An 18883-nucleotide genomic window follows, 5' to 3' on the forward strand; every position below is an offset into this window, starting at 1 on the left:
TTTTTTAAATCTTGTGCTAATACTTTATTTAATTACATCCTTTACATAGAGATTTAATAATGGTATTAAAAGATAGAAAAACCAAAAGTTGTTATTTTTGAAAAAAAAAGAGTAACTGGCATTTTTTACAGTGAGAAATAAAGATCAGACCTGGCCAGAAGAAATCTGTAGGCTAGTGAATTCTAAGACAGATCAGAAGAATAAACGTGAGTCAAGGTTTTATTTCAACAAAGTTGGGAAATAAATGTAAATATAAATTGTTTTAGTAATTAAGCTAATTTATTCACAAATTAGAATTTTCTAATATAGGGCATTAACTTTAGTTTTTATTTCTGATTAATGTAAAAACAGTCATTATTCAGTATTAAAGAAATCTAATAGTGAATTTTAAAACATTTAATCTAAAATATGTACAGATTTTGCACTTAATTGAGTTTACAGTCTGAATACTGTAGGTATTATACTGTTTGAAATTCACTGGATAAATAAGTTGTTATAGGTAGCATAGAAAAATAAATATGTATAGATTTTATGTAAATTAAGTCTAAACATCTTTATTATTACCAGTTTTTAATAAGTGTTATAAATGTAAAACTTTGTTGTCTTAGGAAGTTTTATAATATTAAAGTTGATGGTTTTAATATTAAATTTTTAATAGACTGTATCTACTTAGTCATGTATTGATTGATGTTGAAGCTGCAGTGTGCTGAAACCTTTATAGATCAGTATGGTTTTCATGTGTATGTAGTCAGTCTTACGAGAGAGGTCCAGATTATCAAATATTTGTGCAATCATGAGTTCAATAATGTAGTGTGTGAAGAATGCAAGTTTCTCCAGCATGTGTGTGTCTCCATAGGAACAGAAATTCTTGTAACTAACATTCTTATGTTTTCCTTCTTTGTGGTTTTAGGTTTGATAGAAAGCTTTTAAATATCAATGATTTTGAAACAGACTAACTTAAGTACAAAAATTAAATATCAAGTCACAGACTTAACATGAGTCAAAAACTCAAGAATATCAAGGTACTAACTTACGCAACTCAAAATGTTAAAGAACGTGAAGATGTTGCAAGAAAAATATGCTGACTGAACACAACTACAACCAATCATTTAGGACAAGTGACAAAAACAAGGAAATTTTACCCCCCCCTCCCTTCATTAACAGAGATCCAGTATATTCTTCAAGAAAATAAACATGTGCATGTTGCAGTAGTAATGAAAACATACTAATGAAGCAACAAACAACTATTTTTCATCATGATCATCCTTCCCAAGAATCACTGCTAAACTTTTGATATTATGATATCACTATAGTACATAACTGTTTGAAGTTATTCAGACTGTGGCTATAAATGTACATCATGAAAATCATGCTGTCCTGATGGAGGCTTCAGAGCAAACACAAATATTTTTATCCATAGCAGGACTCCAGGCAGATAGTTGCAGTGTGTTGAAGATTCATTGTTAGAAGACAGTTTGTTGAGTATCACAAATTCATGTAGCTACTGTGATGTGACTTGTTCTGTACAAATTTATTTGCAACTTCTAAAGAAGTATTAAGCTTCACACAGTTCAGTACTATAATTAGAAACAAGTAAAATACTATTTTGCAGGAACCTTTAAATCTATAATTTGTTGTTTTTGTTTGTTTTTACATTGTTGAATTAACTCATGTAGCTGATATAGCTAGCTCAAAATTAAAATTTTTGGTTGAATAAAGTTGAGAAATTAAAAGAAATGTAAGCTGATGATAATGATTATTAATGTATGACTTTGTTTTACATAAATCTAATAGTATTTGTTATTAATTTAAAGCTGTAGTTGAATGTTTTGTATGAAAATATCAGGTACCAAAACTAGTAAGTTGATACAAGCTCAAGCTGATTCTGGCATGGTTCTTCTTATGACTCAAACAGGGTGTCATCAGTTTGATAATGTTAGATTAATACTGTAGGTTTCAGAGGATCTCAAGCTGATTCTAGCATGGTTCTTCTTATGATTTGTGATTCATTATACAAAGTGCCATCAGTTTGATAATTTTAGTTTGATACTACCAAACATAGAGTATTCCATGTTGATTGTAGCATAGTTTTTCTTCTAACTCATTATGCGAGGTCCCTCTGTGTTTATAAGATTCTGAGCAGTTTTTGCTATTTGTTATAGGATGTCATCAGTTTGATAGATTAGGTTGACAATACTGAGATTTTTAGACAGCCTTCCCCAATCCATCTTTCTCTTTCTTTTTGTCAAAAATCACTAAGTTCCTTATTTTTATGGGAAGGAAAAGTTTTGAGTGTTACATTTTCATATTAATCATTTGTAACAGAAAGATTGTGTTTCAGTCTGGCTGATAAGATGTTCCAGGTTTCCTCTAATTTCTTTATCATTGAGAGATTTAGTTATAAGTATTAAACATATGAAAACGTAAATCTATGCATCTACATAATTATAAAATGTAAGAACCATCAACATAAATTTAATGTGCCACCATATTACCTTAATGTTTTACTATTGTACTTCATTTTGTCTAAACTTTGCTGTGCTTTTTCTTCAACTTATCTTTAAAAGTAGTCAAGTTTTTTTCTTGATGTCACAGTTGAAGTTTTGAACACATTTGTTTTTTTGTTTTTCATTTTTTTTAAACCTAAGGACACGATTTCTGGACATCTTGCACAGACATAAATGTAAGGTTGAAATTGGTAAAATATTTTATTTTGATGGTAGGACCTACTGAACGAGGAGCCACTGGGTTAAATAATCTTGGAAATACTTGTTTCATGAATGCTGCTCTTCAGTGTGTTAGTAACACACAGCCCCTGACTCTCTATTTTATTAACAACAAACATCTGTTTGAACTTAACAGGTAAGTGAAGTATCCAATAGCTCGAATTTGTATAAATGTGCTCAGGTTAGAACTGTAATTAATGTAAAAAAAAATTTGCTAGTACTGTGCTTGTAATGTGGAAATATAGCTATTATATGACAGTACAGTTAATCTATAAAGTATGACACACTATTGAAAATGGTGACCATCACACTAATCCTATGTACACAGATGGGATTCACATCACTACTTTTATTGGACAATCAGAATTTAATTAAGCAAATTTGTTATCAATATATGTCAGTAGACTTAGCATCTAAACACCATTTATGATTCAGTTGTTAATATTATGTAAGCTTTGTTTTAATTTTAAATAAAATTAAATGAATTCTTAGCTTTCACGTCTATGAGACATGATTGCTCTTTGCTCTGTATTTTCTAGTTAAATTTCTTTCTTTCTCTATATGGGTTTTAAAATGTCCATCAGTTGTAAATATTGACAGGCTAGAATTTAAAATGCAAACTTTCTGCCTTTATTTTGTGAAATATCAATAAATTTATTACACCTATCTCAAAAGATCCTCCAGTCTTGTCATATTTTTAAATTACTTGTTTATTCATGCTTACTTGCCAATGGTTTATGTTTATAACCAGAAAAAACCCTTTTATGAGCTATGTGGTTATAGCATTTTTTGTACTGATTGGTTTTGGTGAAATGGGCCATTTCCCAAGCAGATTTTATTGAATGAAATGTTTTGAGACACTTTTATAGGACAGTAGAAAATTGGATGAAATGTAGTATTTTTGGGGTATTCTGTTTTACTGCTTGAATTACTGTTTGTTTTAAAACATATTTCAAAACATCAATTATTTTTGGAATATCCAGTTTAGTGAAATAAAAGTGAAGGGCTAGCTAGTGAAGAGTAGCTAGTGAAAGCGAAAGACCTGTGCTCTGAAGTATGAGCTAAAACTTTCATTTTGTGTGTGTGTGTCTTTGTGACATTTTAGTTGCTTTTGTTTAAAGAATTAAAATTTAAAAATTGGTTAGGTTAGGTATAAACACTTGAAAGAAAAATATTTTTTTGCCTTTATAAAAAAAAGAAAAAGAAACATGCATAATTAAATGTTGTTTCATGTAACCAAAATGTGTTTATCCTAATCTTTTCAATCTCCAGCTGGATGATTTATAGTTATGCAGTAGTTAGGCATGGTTTAAAGATCAATACAACAGTAAAATGAAAACATATGTAAACTCTTATGAGCCTGAAGCTGTTTAGTACAAATAATTGTAGTTTGCTGTTCTAATCTGTAGTCATTTTAGAAAGAAAAGGATAATTTAGATTAATTTTATATTTTTGTGCAGGATACACAGTGTTAGGATAGAGAAAATAACAAGTAAAATGTAGTTTTACTGAAAAAAAAACTTAATATACACTTAAAATGAATACTTGAAAATTGAGATGAAAAAGTATTTTTACTTAGACTAATTAAATTTTGTGATAAATCATTAGTGCAAATATGTCATTAATAATTCTCATTTTCTGTATATAGCTTATTTGTTCTTCACTAAAAACTTACAAAATTTTCTGAAAATGCACTTTGTAAATTTGGAGGTACCTTTAATTCTCCATTATGGGGTTGTTTCAATGTCCCAACCCTATTCATGTAGGATTAAATAAAAAAAACTTAACTAAGATACCTTTATTATATTATTATTATTATTATTATATTTATTATTCAAAGACTAATGGTATACCATCATTTTTAACTAAGTTTAATATATAAGTTACAAAATTTACTATATTTAGTGTAATCTTATTGACCTTTTTCATTGCTATGTTATTGTCAACTTTGCTAAGCTTTATTCCAAAGTTTATCTGGTTTACTGTAGAACAAACCCTCTCAGTATGAAAGGTCACATGGCTAAAAGATATGGAGATTTAGTTCGAGACTTATGGAGTGGTACTTCCAAAACCATAGCTCCTGTAAAATTAAGGGTAAGACAAATCAAATTTCATTTTCTACAGTAGTTGCAGTGAAACATAAGAAATAAATCAAAAACTATTTCATACAATAGTCAGTGTAAAGTTAAGAATGAGGCCACAATCATTTTCTGCTCATAGCTCCTATGTATTAACCTTATTTTTACATGTGACAAGTCAAAGGCTATGTTGAATTTGTTCACTCACATTCAGTTTTTTCAGTTAGTACTTTGTGAATTTAAGTTGTTAAAATTGGTATCAAACTGTAGATTGATTCAGTTTCATACTATACATTATTTATTTTCTTAATTTAAAAGTAAATATTTGAAGAAGCATGCCCAAACATTGATTTTTGTGAGCTATGTAGTATGTTGAATGCAGCACTGTTTCAAATTAGATGTTTCTAATATCAGAATACTAAGTCTATAGTTTCATGTGAATTAGGAACTTAAATTATTGATATATAAAAGCTGTAATGTAAAACCTTCTATTTTTCTATGTAATGAGATATTACTAATGTAGTGAACTACACACAAGCTCACCCTTCCTGCTTGTCTCCAGTATTTTGAAATGGTCCCTTATATGCCCTTAATTCTATATATGACATGTGAATAACCAGTCAGTACTTCAAAATGTACCATAAATGGTATTTCTAGCCATTTTTAAATATAATGGTGTGTTTGTGTCTCCCCCCTTCTTTGAGACAAGTTGAGTCTTTAGCTTGTTAGAAATCTTTTTTGACCTGCACACAGCTTCATAACTGGTCATGATTAATCATAATGAATTTATATGGTATCCATATAATAATTTATTACTTTTTGGTTACTCAAATGTATTTGTATAAAACTTAAAATTATTTCATTTAACATCCTCCACATGAAAAATTTCTTAAGGCTTAACAACTTTTGATGACCAGCAAATGAGTACAAAGTTTGTAACCAGAAGAGATGATTGTTTGCTTTACTTCATTTTTCTTAAAGTGTAGAACAGTAAATGAGGTTAGTCTTATTTATAAATACTAATTGTGTATATAGTGTATTATAACTGAAATGCGATTGTACTTTACAAAACACAACCAAGATAGATCATTTTATAAAGACTAAAGGTCAGTTTTGTACTCTTGTATGCTCTAACATGAGTGCATGCATGCTAAATCATTATAACCACTTTTTTTTTTTAGCCAATAATGGCTCATAGGTCAGTATAATAAAAATAAATGTATAATGTTATGACATTTAAGCTACTTAGATTAAACACGTGTTATTGAGTTATAATTTATATTCATTGTAGAAAGAAAAAAGCGTAATATACATTCTTAATTTTTTTATGTTGGTAATGAGAAGTCAATATATCAACATGTACAGAGATTCTGATTTGATAGTGAAAATAACAGGTAAAATTTTTTTTTTTTAAAATACATTTGATAATTATTTGGAAGTTATAAAAATTTCACATGTGAAATTAAATTTCATACATAAAAGTATTTTTAATCTTCAAATGAAAATTACTCTGTGTGGTTCCTAGTAAACATTCTGAAAGAAAAAATTGAGAAAATCTTAACATATCTTAATACCTAATTTACAAACCTGATATTTTGTGTATGAAAGTCTTGTAATGTGTACCAATAACCTGCAAAATTTATGAACATATGCATATATTATCAGAACTTGTATTATAATTACTCTCATGATTATGAGTTGGATTTCTTTCAACCCATAATGAAAAGAGTTCAAAGGTGAGACAAAAGTCAAATTTACTTAAAACAGTAGTCTCTACCAATTTAATGGTAAAATGGAAACCAAATTCCAAAATAAGACAGTGGATCCTGTGAGTTTAAAAATGAAACAAGAATCAATTTATAATCAATTTTTTTGTTTGCTTATAGGCAGGTCAAAATGTGTATATCACAACTACTTAGCTATATTCAAAATTTTAACTCTTTTTTTTTTTTTTTTTTTTCACTGTATGTGAATACAGTGTAGATGAGTCAAATTCTAACAGGTTTAAGTTCTTAGTTTTAAAAGGAAATATTAAAATAAATTGCCCCTAGTATGAGAATTGTTGCTTTTTGTAGGCCCTTTCTCTTCTCTAACTTACCAGCTTTCTAAGAAGTACAGAATTTAATGCAAGTTATAATATAGTATGTTATGTAGCAGCATTTTGCTCAGGTGGAGCATAAGTTTTATAACTTTCAATTATATTTGTTTATGGAGGAATAAACTAGAAAATCAGACCCATATGCCATGCCCACCTGTCATATTCTCCCTTTCATAAATTGTTCATATTTTTCTCTCATGTTTTATATTGTAGTATTTATAACTAATTGAAAGACAATGTTTTAATCTATCAAACAACATATATTACTTTGAAATAGATAATACATAAAACATACTGTACATAAAACATTGTTACATTTCAAAACTTTTCTCACAGAATTTACATCAATGAGGTTAGCTAGATTTTTGCAACCACTTATGTGGACTGTTCAATTTGCAAATTGTTAATCTCTGATTACGTGAACCTGAAAACTGTAAACATGCAGTCACAGAGTAATCTTGTTGCCACGATACTTGCATGTATAGTTAGGCCTACTGACTGATACTTATGAACTATCACTTAGATCGAAAAGCTTAGAAGCCTATATTAAAGATGTACATCTCGGCTACTGAAAAAAGCTACATCTATGCCTAATTATATAATTTGATTGGTAAGAACACTAGAATCACAAGAACAAACACACAATTTGTAGGCCTGTGATGCAATAAAACAATTCAACAGACCAAACTGTAGGGGAGGGCATGATTGTATGCACCATACCCTCCAACTAAAATGAAGGGGGGATGTATACCCTCCATCCCCCCCAGGATCTACGCCTCTAGTTGTAGGGCATTTTCTGATACCTTCTTACTTTCTTTTACACAAAACTATTGCAATCTTTCTTCCCTTTAAGCATTGTTTTTTTTTTAATCATGCTCACTGCACCATTCTGTATAACCCCATCAAACATGTACATATCATGTGACTACTTTCCACCAGTAGCATTGTGCTGCTTATATTGACACAGTTAGCTCCCTCTACTGTTTCCACTCAATCTTCAACTCCTTGATTGTCACAACTTTGTTCAGATGTGTTTTGTTTTTTAGTATATGGCTGACATTTAAGATTGTGCTTCTTTGCTACTACAGATGTTTATTTTCAACAGTTTTAATAACTGTTTGCATTTCTCTTGTTACTAAATTATATGAGGATTTCCTATGAATATGCTATTCAATATATGAACTACATACAATAGTGCTTGTTACAGTTGACAGTGCTCCTGGTACAACTTCCTAGGAATTGGGTTGGACTTTCATTTGCAGAGGGGGAGGTACAATCCATATTTTGCAAGCAGCTGGATTTATATCTTTGGCTGGAAATTTCTGATTCTTTTCAACCTAACAATTTGTACTCTTTTAACAGCCACCTTCTTATTTTGGTCCATCACACTCTACACTTCTTCAAGAGATTTTGCCTTCTACACTCTTTACAACTGGTTTATCAGACTGAAGCATATTCATTTGTTTGTTTGTTTTTTTGTGTTTTTTGTATATTTAAGATTAAGGTGACTTCTGTTGTTGCTGCACCTCCACATCATCCACTTTAGTGGAAGTTTGTTCTTCTTAACACGTAGCAGAATTACATAGTTCACTTTGTCAGAGGTAGGACTTTGGTAATTTAGTTATTTACATGTCTTTTGTCATCTAAATTAACATAAATTTATTGTAAGTTAAATATTGATTATTACATTGTTTTCTAGGTAATTTTTGTCAGCTTACACATTAGCTATTATTTCATACTTTGTAGACTAAATATGTTTTGATGGTTTGTAAGTTCAGTAGTAATAAGTACTTTGTTAAGTTGGTGTATTGAGATAATTTATATTTTACCTATCATTCCTACAAGTTACATTTAATTGTGTTCTATCTGAATAATGTTTTTTCATCATTGTTAAATATGTTCCTTGTAGTCCTATTTCTTATCAATGTAGGACTTAATTATTTTACATTGGTACGTAGCTAATGCTTTTTCTTTCACTGTTTGCAGGGCCAAGTTTTGCTTCTCCTCAATTTCCTACTTTTTTGACACTAATCACTGATTTTTCTTTGCACTCTTCAGTTTGGGGTTTTTCTCTGTAGTATAAACATCTTCATTAGTTATTTATAGCTAGAAGTTAAGTGTTACAATTTAAGGCATTACTATTTGTGTTTTGCCAGGTAGTAAGAACATTTGCTTGGCCTTTTCATTCAGTGGGTATTCATGATTATTGTTATGTGGACATCTAGTTCTTACTCATTTCTTCCTATTCACAGTTCACAGACCATACACATCTGCTCCTACAAGAAGCAGCATTAGTGGAATTCCTGATAAAGTTGGAGAGGTACATTCTTACCCCAACTCATTACCTTGTTTACTTGGAAACATTTGTTTGTGGATGAATCTTTAGAGGGTTGGGGTTCTTACCTTGATTCTTGGGAGAATTCCAGTGTCTAGTTGATCAAGGAGTCTCCTCTCTTATGGGGGTTTTGTTAAGCATTTTCCCACTTCCATCCTCTCTAATGGGAGACGGTGGTTATGGTACCACTCCAACAAGTGGTCACTAAATTCACCAAGCAAGGGAGTACCAAATCCAAGTCTGTGCTTTTAAACCCTGGATCTCTTCTTTCTTGGCCCACAGTCACCACGTGGTTGTCTTAGCTTTTCATGTTTGTGGCACTTAGAAAGTAATGTGGGTCATTTATCTTTACCCAACAAGATTTTTCCCATGGAATGGTCCCTAGATTTATAGATCTTTTGGTGGTTGGATTCTTGGCTGATCATACCTTCATATTGATACTCTTGCCACCCATTGGAACACTAAACTTCCTTCCTTTTGTTCTCCTGTTTCACCCCCACTAGCACTTGGAGAAGACATTCAATCATGATTGGAGGGGACATCATCTGTATGGTTACCCTGATATTCACTCTTCCCAAAAGTTCTATCACCATTCCATGTTTGGTTCACATAGTGACTTTGTGTTGGCCACCACCACCATGATTCCCACTGTTCTGACATGTACAACCTCACCTACCCTTATCTGTCTCAGCTTTGGTTGAGCATTATTCATCCAGATGTCATCACCTTCCATTTTCACACATGGCTTTTGTCAGCACTCTTGCCTACAGATGAATCCTTCCTTCCTTAGACCTGTGCTGTTTGTAAAGAATGTTTGGCTTTTCCACCGATTTCCATACCTTCCATTCTCCCTCCAGTACTCTCATTCTGATCTGACTTGGCTTATTTGTCCAGTTTGCTCCTTATGGTATCATGTGGTATGTACTACCTCCTTTTAGAGTTCATGTTCCTAATTTTTCTTTTCCAGAATCCATTTTCTGTAACTCAGCTCCTGTCATGCTAACTGGATGAATTTTTCAAGTTGTTAGGCTGGTATATTCTGACTTATCCTTGGAAAGTTGCTGTCTCAACAGCAGTTCTACTAATCATATTTGTCATATCACTATGTTTTTTCTATTCATCTTTGGTATTCATTGAAGGAGATTGTTCAGGCCACTTATCTACCTGTTGTATCTTCCTTGGGTGGCTATTATCTCCCTCCAGTGGTGGTTCTACATGCATCCATTTACCTTTGACTTGGGTAACTTTTATCACATCATTTTTTGTTTTTTTCAGAGATCCACTTTTTAACCACAGTTAATGGGTTACCACTATGTTGTGGATGTTGCCTGGTTAAATATGCTTTCCCTCAAACCCACACTATTTACTATTGTCTTTTTGAAAGTCTCTTTTAATTTTAAATTTATTCTTTATCAACTAAAACCATAAAGCCTTAATGACAGGTTTTGATGTAATCTCCCTCTTCACACAATTTTGAACTACTGAAGCCTGTAAGATAGCTTTAGAACTTTTATATCCAAGATCTCAACCCATTAATACACATCCCCAGCTACTAATTATCAATGCTAGTAGAATTCACTACCACCAAAAATAAATGGCTTAAGTATGTGCAATCCCATGCCAACATTTTTATGACACAAATTGTATCTCATATGATCAATTCAGCCTTACACCCACCACTGTACTGGTACAGGTATGTTAATGATACAATTTCTGGATTCACATCTACAGGACACATACTTAGTTTTTTCATCCATGTTAACTCCATATACCCCAACATTAAGTTCACCAGTAAACATTAGAAAACTAACCAAATAACATTTCTCTACCTCAAGATCACAAGAATCAATAAACAGTTCAAAATGGAAATCCACAGAAAAATCACCCATACTGGATTATACATTACCTGGGACTCGGCACATGAGACAAACAGAAGCTCAACATATTAAAAATAAATAAATAAACACAGTCACAAAACTATGCTTACACAATAAAATGCATTATGAAATCAACAAAATAAAACAATTGATCAAAATCAACAAATTTCCTTCAAAAACCATTGAAAAAATCATACACACATCTAAACCAACAACAAAAAAACAACAAATTATAAAACCTTGCTCTATTGCATACCATATATTCTTGATATTAGAAAAAACTTAACACTTGGAAAAACAACAAATGCAACATTCCAGTAAACACCAAATTTATTCAAAAACCAGGTGCAAAACTAAAGTCAGTACTACATAAAAACTACACTGGCAATCATAACACCAACATTACTTATAAAATACAATGCAAAAACTGCCATGAGTAGTAATATTAGAGAAACAAGCAAAAAAATGAAAACCAGATTCAGAGAACAAAAAACACCTTTGCATATTTTTGAACACTACAAATCAAATAACCTCAACATAACCATAGAAAACACCAACATACTAAATAGAGGAACAAATGCAAAATCAAAAAAGTCCTACTTATATAATAACTCAAACCAATATAAAGAAACACTTTTATACCTATATTAATTAATAACCTAACATCTAACTGCAACATCCCCTACAGCCTCATACCCGTTCACACACACGTACCCAAGATGTGCCCAGCAAGGGTCAGTTGCAAACGCTCTTTGTAAGCGTGAAGATGAACCACGAAGGTCAAAACATTGTTCTGTACTTTATTTTAATTGAAGTTTTAATATCCATATCAGCTGTCTGTAGAATACATTTTTACATATCAGAATTTAACATTCACTTACACTGTATTTCTTATAGGTGCTTACCTACTTTCACACACTTATCACTATTTTTCTTCACTGTTGGCATTGTTGTTTAAATCCTGCCAGTGCTTGAAAATGAGGATTGAGAGGGAATAGCAGTTGACACAGTACTGTTGGTGGATAGTGGTCATATGATATATACATATTCAGTAGTGGCACAAAACTAAGATATATAGAATGGTGCACTGAGCATAAAATATTTAGTAATGCTGAGAGAGTAGAAAGTGCAAAATAGTTTGAAAATGTTTTACCATTAGGTATTTATCTCTGCTTACATCAGTGTAAGAAAATTTATTTGTCTTCTGCATGTCATTAGTTTGTACTCTTAAGTGCATCATTTAATAAAAGAAAAAAAATTACATGGTGTATTAGTAATTTTAGTATAAAAAAAAGTAGGATGTTTTATCGATACTTGATAGCGAAAAAGATTTGGGTAAGTATACTGTATTTTTTGTTTTTCATGTGTATTCTCTATTTATTATTATAAAAGTAACAAATGTAAAAAATTAAGAACTTGTTAGGTGAGGTAATGAAACAATAATTCTTTTGAGGTTTGTTCACAAATAGCTCGTGTATAATATAATTCAATACAGTAACTGAATTACATATCTGCCAAAAGATTTACCACATATGTAGTAGAATAGTTAGTTAGACATGGTTGATAGGGAAATAAAACAAATAAGTATAAACTAAACAAATGTGTATTGTCATGAGTTTTAAGCTACTTAGGATAAACTGTTATAGCTTCATGTTACAATTTGCAATAATTCTAGAAAGGAAAAAAACAGTAATTTAGATTTAATTTTTTACGATGGTTTGAGGTCAGTCAGATTGGGTATAATGGATATAACAAGTGAAATATAAAATTTTACTGAAGAAAAATCATTTTAAGAAGGTTTAAGATTATGCAAGTGGAATTTCATAATTTGTAGGTAAAGTATTTTTAATGTTAACATAAATGGTGTTGCATTCAGAGCAGTTAACACTGATTCTATATATTCATGTTTTCCAATGGCACAGCAGTGTCTTTGGACTTACAATGCTAGAAACCAGGTATTGATACCCATGGTGGGCAGAGTAAATAGCCATTATGTAGCTTTTTGCTTAATTACAAACAAACCATATGTTCATGGACAATCTTTTGTAAAAATTCTTAATTTAAGAAATGTGATTTTTTTATTTATTTTTCTACAAATGGCTTGTAATGTTTACTAAAAGTCTGAAAACGTTTAAAAGGGGTATGGTCATGTGATCAGTATAATATACAGAGACAGGAATGAAAGAATTAACATGGTACTTCAGTCTGTTAGTTTTGTTTAATATTAATAAACCAATGGTTAATGACATTAAAACATATTTGTAACAGTCACTGCATCAATAATTACTGTAAACTGATCACTATGTGATCTTCTACTTCATATTAATCACATGATGGTAAATATGAAAAGACGAGTGAGTGAGTAAAGATTAGAGCACAGAAATCTGTTGTGTGTGACACTAATAACTGACTAAATTATAAGGCTTTAAATAAGCTAAAAACAATTCTTATCAAGGGCTTTAACACTTTAGGTATAGTCAAGATATTGTAATAAGAATTGCAGTAAAATGAATAGATTCATCTAATTATTTTAAAGACCAATTTCTGCCCTGGGAAAATTTTGTAATAAAATATCTTTCTTAACTGAAAACCCTAAAGCAGGGGTTCCCAACCTTTGGGCACTCGCAACATGAAAATGTAATTGATGAAATAAAATTAGTGTTATTCCAAGCTACTTCTAACAAGGCTTAGCGACTCCCCTGCCAAGGCTACGCGACCCACTGGTTGGGAACCCCTGCCCTAAAGTTTGTAACCATTTTGAACACACTTATTCATGATTAACCAACCAGATAGGATTCTACTTTTAAAATGGTGAACAGGTTCATTAAGAGCCAATAAGCAATGTCTTTAACTCTGATTGAAGATCATAAAAACTGGCCTAAGGATGCAATAGTTAAATATTATTGAACAAGCATTGGTAATTCTTAAAAAAAAGTTCATTTGATAAATATGCCTCATGGAATTAACTCGAATGTTTTGCATTGTCTTAGAAAGAAGGATGGAGTCAGTACTTGTGAAATTTAGCAAATGCTTTTTCAAGTTTACAAGACATTATAAAAAAAATGTATGCAATATTTGGTGTTTTAGAGCAGTAGATATTTATGTTTAGTAAATAAAAATATAATTAATGCCTTAAATAAAATTGAATAGATTAATTGAGTTGGTATGTGGTATAGCTTAGTGCTTGTAATGGTTATATTCACATGCTTTTATAAAAACAGTTGGTTGAGAGATTATCTTACTTAGTTCACACTATTTATTTACAATCACTATGTTGATGACATTTTTGTAACATTCAAAAATAATTATTAATTAGTGAAATATTAAAAAAAATAATTTCAGACAGTTAATGTTAAGTTCACCTGTGAAATCCAACATAGCTCTGCTCTACATTTTCTTGATGCACATATTTTCAACAAAGAAGGATGTATTGATGTTGGTTGTTATCAGAAACTTGCTTACACCATACAGTTTTGTTCCATTTCAAAGAAAACCTTGTTAAACAGCTTAATTTTGTGCACACTACATCTCTACTTTCTTGGAGCTTTTACAGCAAGAATTACTCAAATTAAAATCTGTTTTAAAACTTACTCCTATTTAAACTACATTGTTGTTTCTACCATCAGTAAAAACTTTCAACAATTACAACTACCCAGGTCATTGAATTATGACGTTTCGAAGCTACATGTAATGATTTCTCTACTGGACACAGGTTCAGACTTGTAAATCTTAAAGAAGAAACTATACACCATAAACAACAGAGTTTATCTACAAGTTTGCCTTCAATTTTTGTTCAAACCTTTATTGAGAATTCTGATATCTTCGTGTTTAAAGACTGTGTTCAGTTTTCTCCAGAGTCGTGTTGTTTGAGTTCTGCTGCCCAACATTTGGGATTCTTACATTGAACAGCCTATTATGATTGATTGTTTAAAAGAACACTAATCTGAGGTTAAAAGACAGCTTAAGCATTGTTTAGCATGCATTAAGTGAATATAATGTGATCCAACTTCCAGTATGCTCAAAGTAGTTGGCAAAGCCAAAAATAAGACTGTGTTACTGGAGGTGTTGTACTCCTTCAAATGAAGCCTAGATTAAGAAATTTGTAAACAGTTAGTGAACTTTTACTCTTAGTTTAAATAATTGAATCTTCAAGTATCCACATGGACTGAAATGTTGTTAGTTTGTAGTTGAGGTATAAAGACAATGACACTAGATTACTTCTTGACAGCTGTTTATTCCTTGGCCTAAATTGGTTATTGATCCTCTTAGTTTCTTGGAAATACAGGAAAGACATTTTCAGTTCTGTTTGTTATATAGTATAAATTAAATTAAATTTTTGTAACTGTGTGTGTGTGCACACATGTTAAGTGTTTGTTGGTTCTGCTGTCATTTTGTCATTTATCATTAAACTTCAGTTACTATAAAATGAATCTGTTGTTAGAAATCAGTTACATGAGAAAATCATAAATTTCTAAAATGAGCATCAACAATATTGTTATAGATGGGATTGTTATTAGTTAAAACTATGTACCACAATGTGTACATTTACAAACTGGTTAAGCATTAGGAAATTGGTAATACATTTGATTAACTCTTTCTCAATGGGTAAGAGTCAATTTCACAAGTGTTTACACAGTTGCATTGAAAACTTAAGCTACTATATTATCATTGTATACAAGTAAACTTGGCATAAAACAAAGTTAACAAATCCTTGGTCTCTCCTAGTATGAGAATTCTGGCATTTGCTCTCTATGCTTTCCTCTACTATAATTTATTTACCAAATCTGTGAAGTACAGAGTTTAACATGAATTACTTATTACGATATAGAAATATTACGGGAAAAGGATAGATTTTGTATCCTTTAATCTGGTATGTTTACAGAACCATAAACTAGAGAGATCCACTTGCCACACCTACCTGTATAACTTGTATTTCACATATTGTCCTCTCTGATGTTTTCTACTTATTATTTATAACTGTTACATGTCCAAAGTTTTAATCTACCAAATGATGTTTTTTCTACATGTCTTTGTCTACTTCATCCTTTGCTTTCAAAAGTTTTCTTATGGGAATCTCATTGATAAGCTGAGTTGAATTTTTAAAGGATATTATTGCATAGTTAGAAAGTTAGAAACATTAAAACTACAAACATTGTTTGCTTTTTCTATGTCATTACTCTGTGTTCAGAGATGCATTATTTAATTAAATAAAAAATTATTTGATATAGTAGTACCATTAGCATAAAGTAGGTTTTATAAGATTCATTGAGAGTTGCCAACAAAAAAATCCCATGTAGTTACTGTGTTTTTTGTTACTTTTGCTTTTTTTATTGTGAAAGTAACTAAAATATGAAAGTTATAAGGTTAGATTTGGAAAGATAATGAAAAAATAAATTATTCATGAATGGTAGGAGCGGTTCTTTCATTACATAGCTTAGTATGGTAATTTGAACTGTGTGTGTACCACATTATTTACGACTGTGTGGCATGACTATTAGAGTTGAAATGGTAGTAAAACTAAAACAAAGAAAGGGATGGTATACTGTTACCAGCTTTAAGCTATTTAGAATGATTGTAGTTTTTATCAGTTTAGAGTGATTCTAGAAAGACAAAAAGAGTAATTGATATTTAAATTTTTTGTGGTGGTTAAAAGGTTAGTCAGTTACTGGGTGAGTATAAAGTTAGGCAGAGAAAATTGTATACAAACTTGAATTGAAAAAAAGAAATTATGTAGCATCAAGTAATTTAAATGAAGTTCTATTATGAATGTTATGAAGCAGATACTTTATGTGAACTCAAGTCAACTTGTAACATTTTGCAAATGCAACCAATTATGTGTTGGACACATTAACAAATAAACAGCATTATTTTGGCTGTTTTCTTAAAAATGAAAAACTGGATCACAACAGCTGTTGGCCCATTTTACAAAATGGTGTTAAAAATTATATACTGTGCACAAATGTGATACAAAATTTAATAATTTTGTAGTGGTAAATACTATTCTATTTGATAATAACAGTTATCACAAATACCAATATATGACTGATAGCTATTTCAATGTAAGTTTACATATTATCCAACTGTACTTGTTCAAGTGAACTGTCATAGTTATTTTTCATAATTTACTTTAGTGGACAATAGGAAAGTATGCACCACGATTCAATGGGTTCCAACAACATGACTCTCAGGAATTATTAGCATTCTTGTTAGATGGACTACATGAAGATTTGAATAGGTATGTAATTTTCAAATATTTCTTTACCCCAAGAAAAAAAAAATTTAATGAGTAAATTTTTACTTTTTCTTATTTCTGTGATTTTGGTGTTTGTTAGTTTAAATTCTAAAAATCAATAATTGTTAATTTTGTTTCTGCTTTTTTTGTAACTTAGTAAGTGTAATTTTGTTGTGTTACATGTTATACAATAATGGTAAAACCTATTGCCATCAGTCAATATTTTGCACATATTGTAGTGGTAAAATCTTTTTTATTTAAAGTGTTAAACAATTTTGTTTTTTATTACCTCCTTCACTCTATACCTGCATGTACTATTTCAGTGGTTTGTTTTATTTGCAAAATGCTAAGAAAATTACTGAAGTATCAATAGTGCAAGTGATAATATTTCAATCACTCTTAAAAAATTTTTTTTAACCTCTACAAAGAGTACAAGAAAAACCATATGTTGAATTGAAAGACAGTGATGGTCGAGCTGATGAGGAAGTTGCCAAAGAAGCTTGGGAAAACCATGTTGTTCGAAATCGATCAATTATTGTGGATCTTTTCCATGGCCAGTTACAATCAACAGTGACCTGTAACGTGTGTGGTCACATTAGTGTCAGGTTTGACCCTTTCAACTACCTCTCTCTTCCACTCCCTATGGAGAGTTCTGTTCATTTGGAAATTGTCTGTAAGTATAAACTTTTAAGTTATTTGTAAATACAGTCCATGTTATATCTTATACACGTGTTTTTGTTTCTACTATAAATTTTAAATTAGATTAGTAATGTTCAAGTTATATTGTTTATATCCTAAAAGCTTTAAACATACTAAGTTTTTAACACTGTAATGTATAATTAACAGGTTTTGATTATCTGTAAGAATCAATCATCTGTTTTCATTATAAGTCATCATATTAGAGAGTATCATTCAATGTGAATACATATACAGTTTTTGTGAATAATTGTTTATTTCAGTATATTTAATTATTCTCATACATGTAAGCTGTAATGTTTATCCAATACTATAAAACACTGTTTCTGCCTCTTGATCGTGCACTGATGTAGCAGTTTATTACGTAATTTAAGTAGTTTGATTTCCTTTGAATTAGAAGTGAGTAATGTGATTGAATTTTTTGTACATTGTAGTCCAAATATATCTAATTTTTGATCAATCTTTTTTCTAAATTTGAAAACGTGTTAAATCAAGTTATCCCAGAAAGAAGATAAATATACTTTAGAGTACATCTTATACGACATATTAAAAGCTTATCAAAGTTTTAAAAAGGTCTTACATTGTGATAGAATAACATTAGAAAATTATTTATTAATAGTATTAAGTGTAGTAAGGTGTAGCTCTAACTGTACTAAAACAAAAAATATACACAATTTTTCTCTCTATCAGTTATAAACTGTACTTAAAGGCTTAACTAAAGTTAAGGCTAAAACAAGTGAACTTGCAGATTTCAGTGTTTGTGATAGAATTCTGTGGTATTACTCCAAAAGTCCTGTATTTAAAGAAGTACTTTTGCAATAAATATACTACTTTTACAACA

General features: G+C 30.5%; 1 protein-coding gene across 3 annotated transcripts in view; it reads left to right on the top strand.

The window, feature by feature from the left end:
• The window catches only part of Usp32 (Ubiquitin specific protease 32), a 143037-nt gene that overhangs the window by 68783 nt on the left and 55371 nt on the right, over positions 1-18883 (top strand). For all 3 annotated transcript variants that reach the window (XM_076511455.1, XM_076511456.1, XM_076511457.1), the window contains 5 exons: positions 132-206; positions 2724-2862; positions 4715-4820; positions 17246-17349; positions 17775-18019. In XM_076511455.1, coding sequence (XP_076367570.1) covers positions 132-206; positions 2724-2862; positions 4715-4820; positions 17246-17349; positions 17775-18019 — 669 coding nt within the window. The remainder of the gene's footprint in view (positions 1-131; positions 207-2723; positions 2863-4714; positions 4821-17245; positions 17350-17774; positions 18020-18883) is intronic.

The sequence above is a fragment of the Tachypleus tridentatus genome, chromosome 7 (assembly GCF_004210375.1).
Source record: "Tachypleus tridentatus isolate NWPU-2018 chromosome 7, ASM421037v1, whole genome shotgun sequence".
Lineage (NCBI taxonomy): Eukaryota > Metazoa > Arthropoda > Merostomata > Xiphosura > Limulidae > Tachypleus > Tachypleus tridentatus.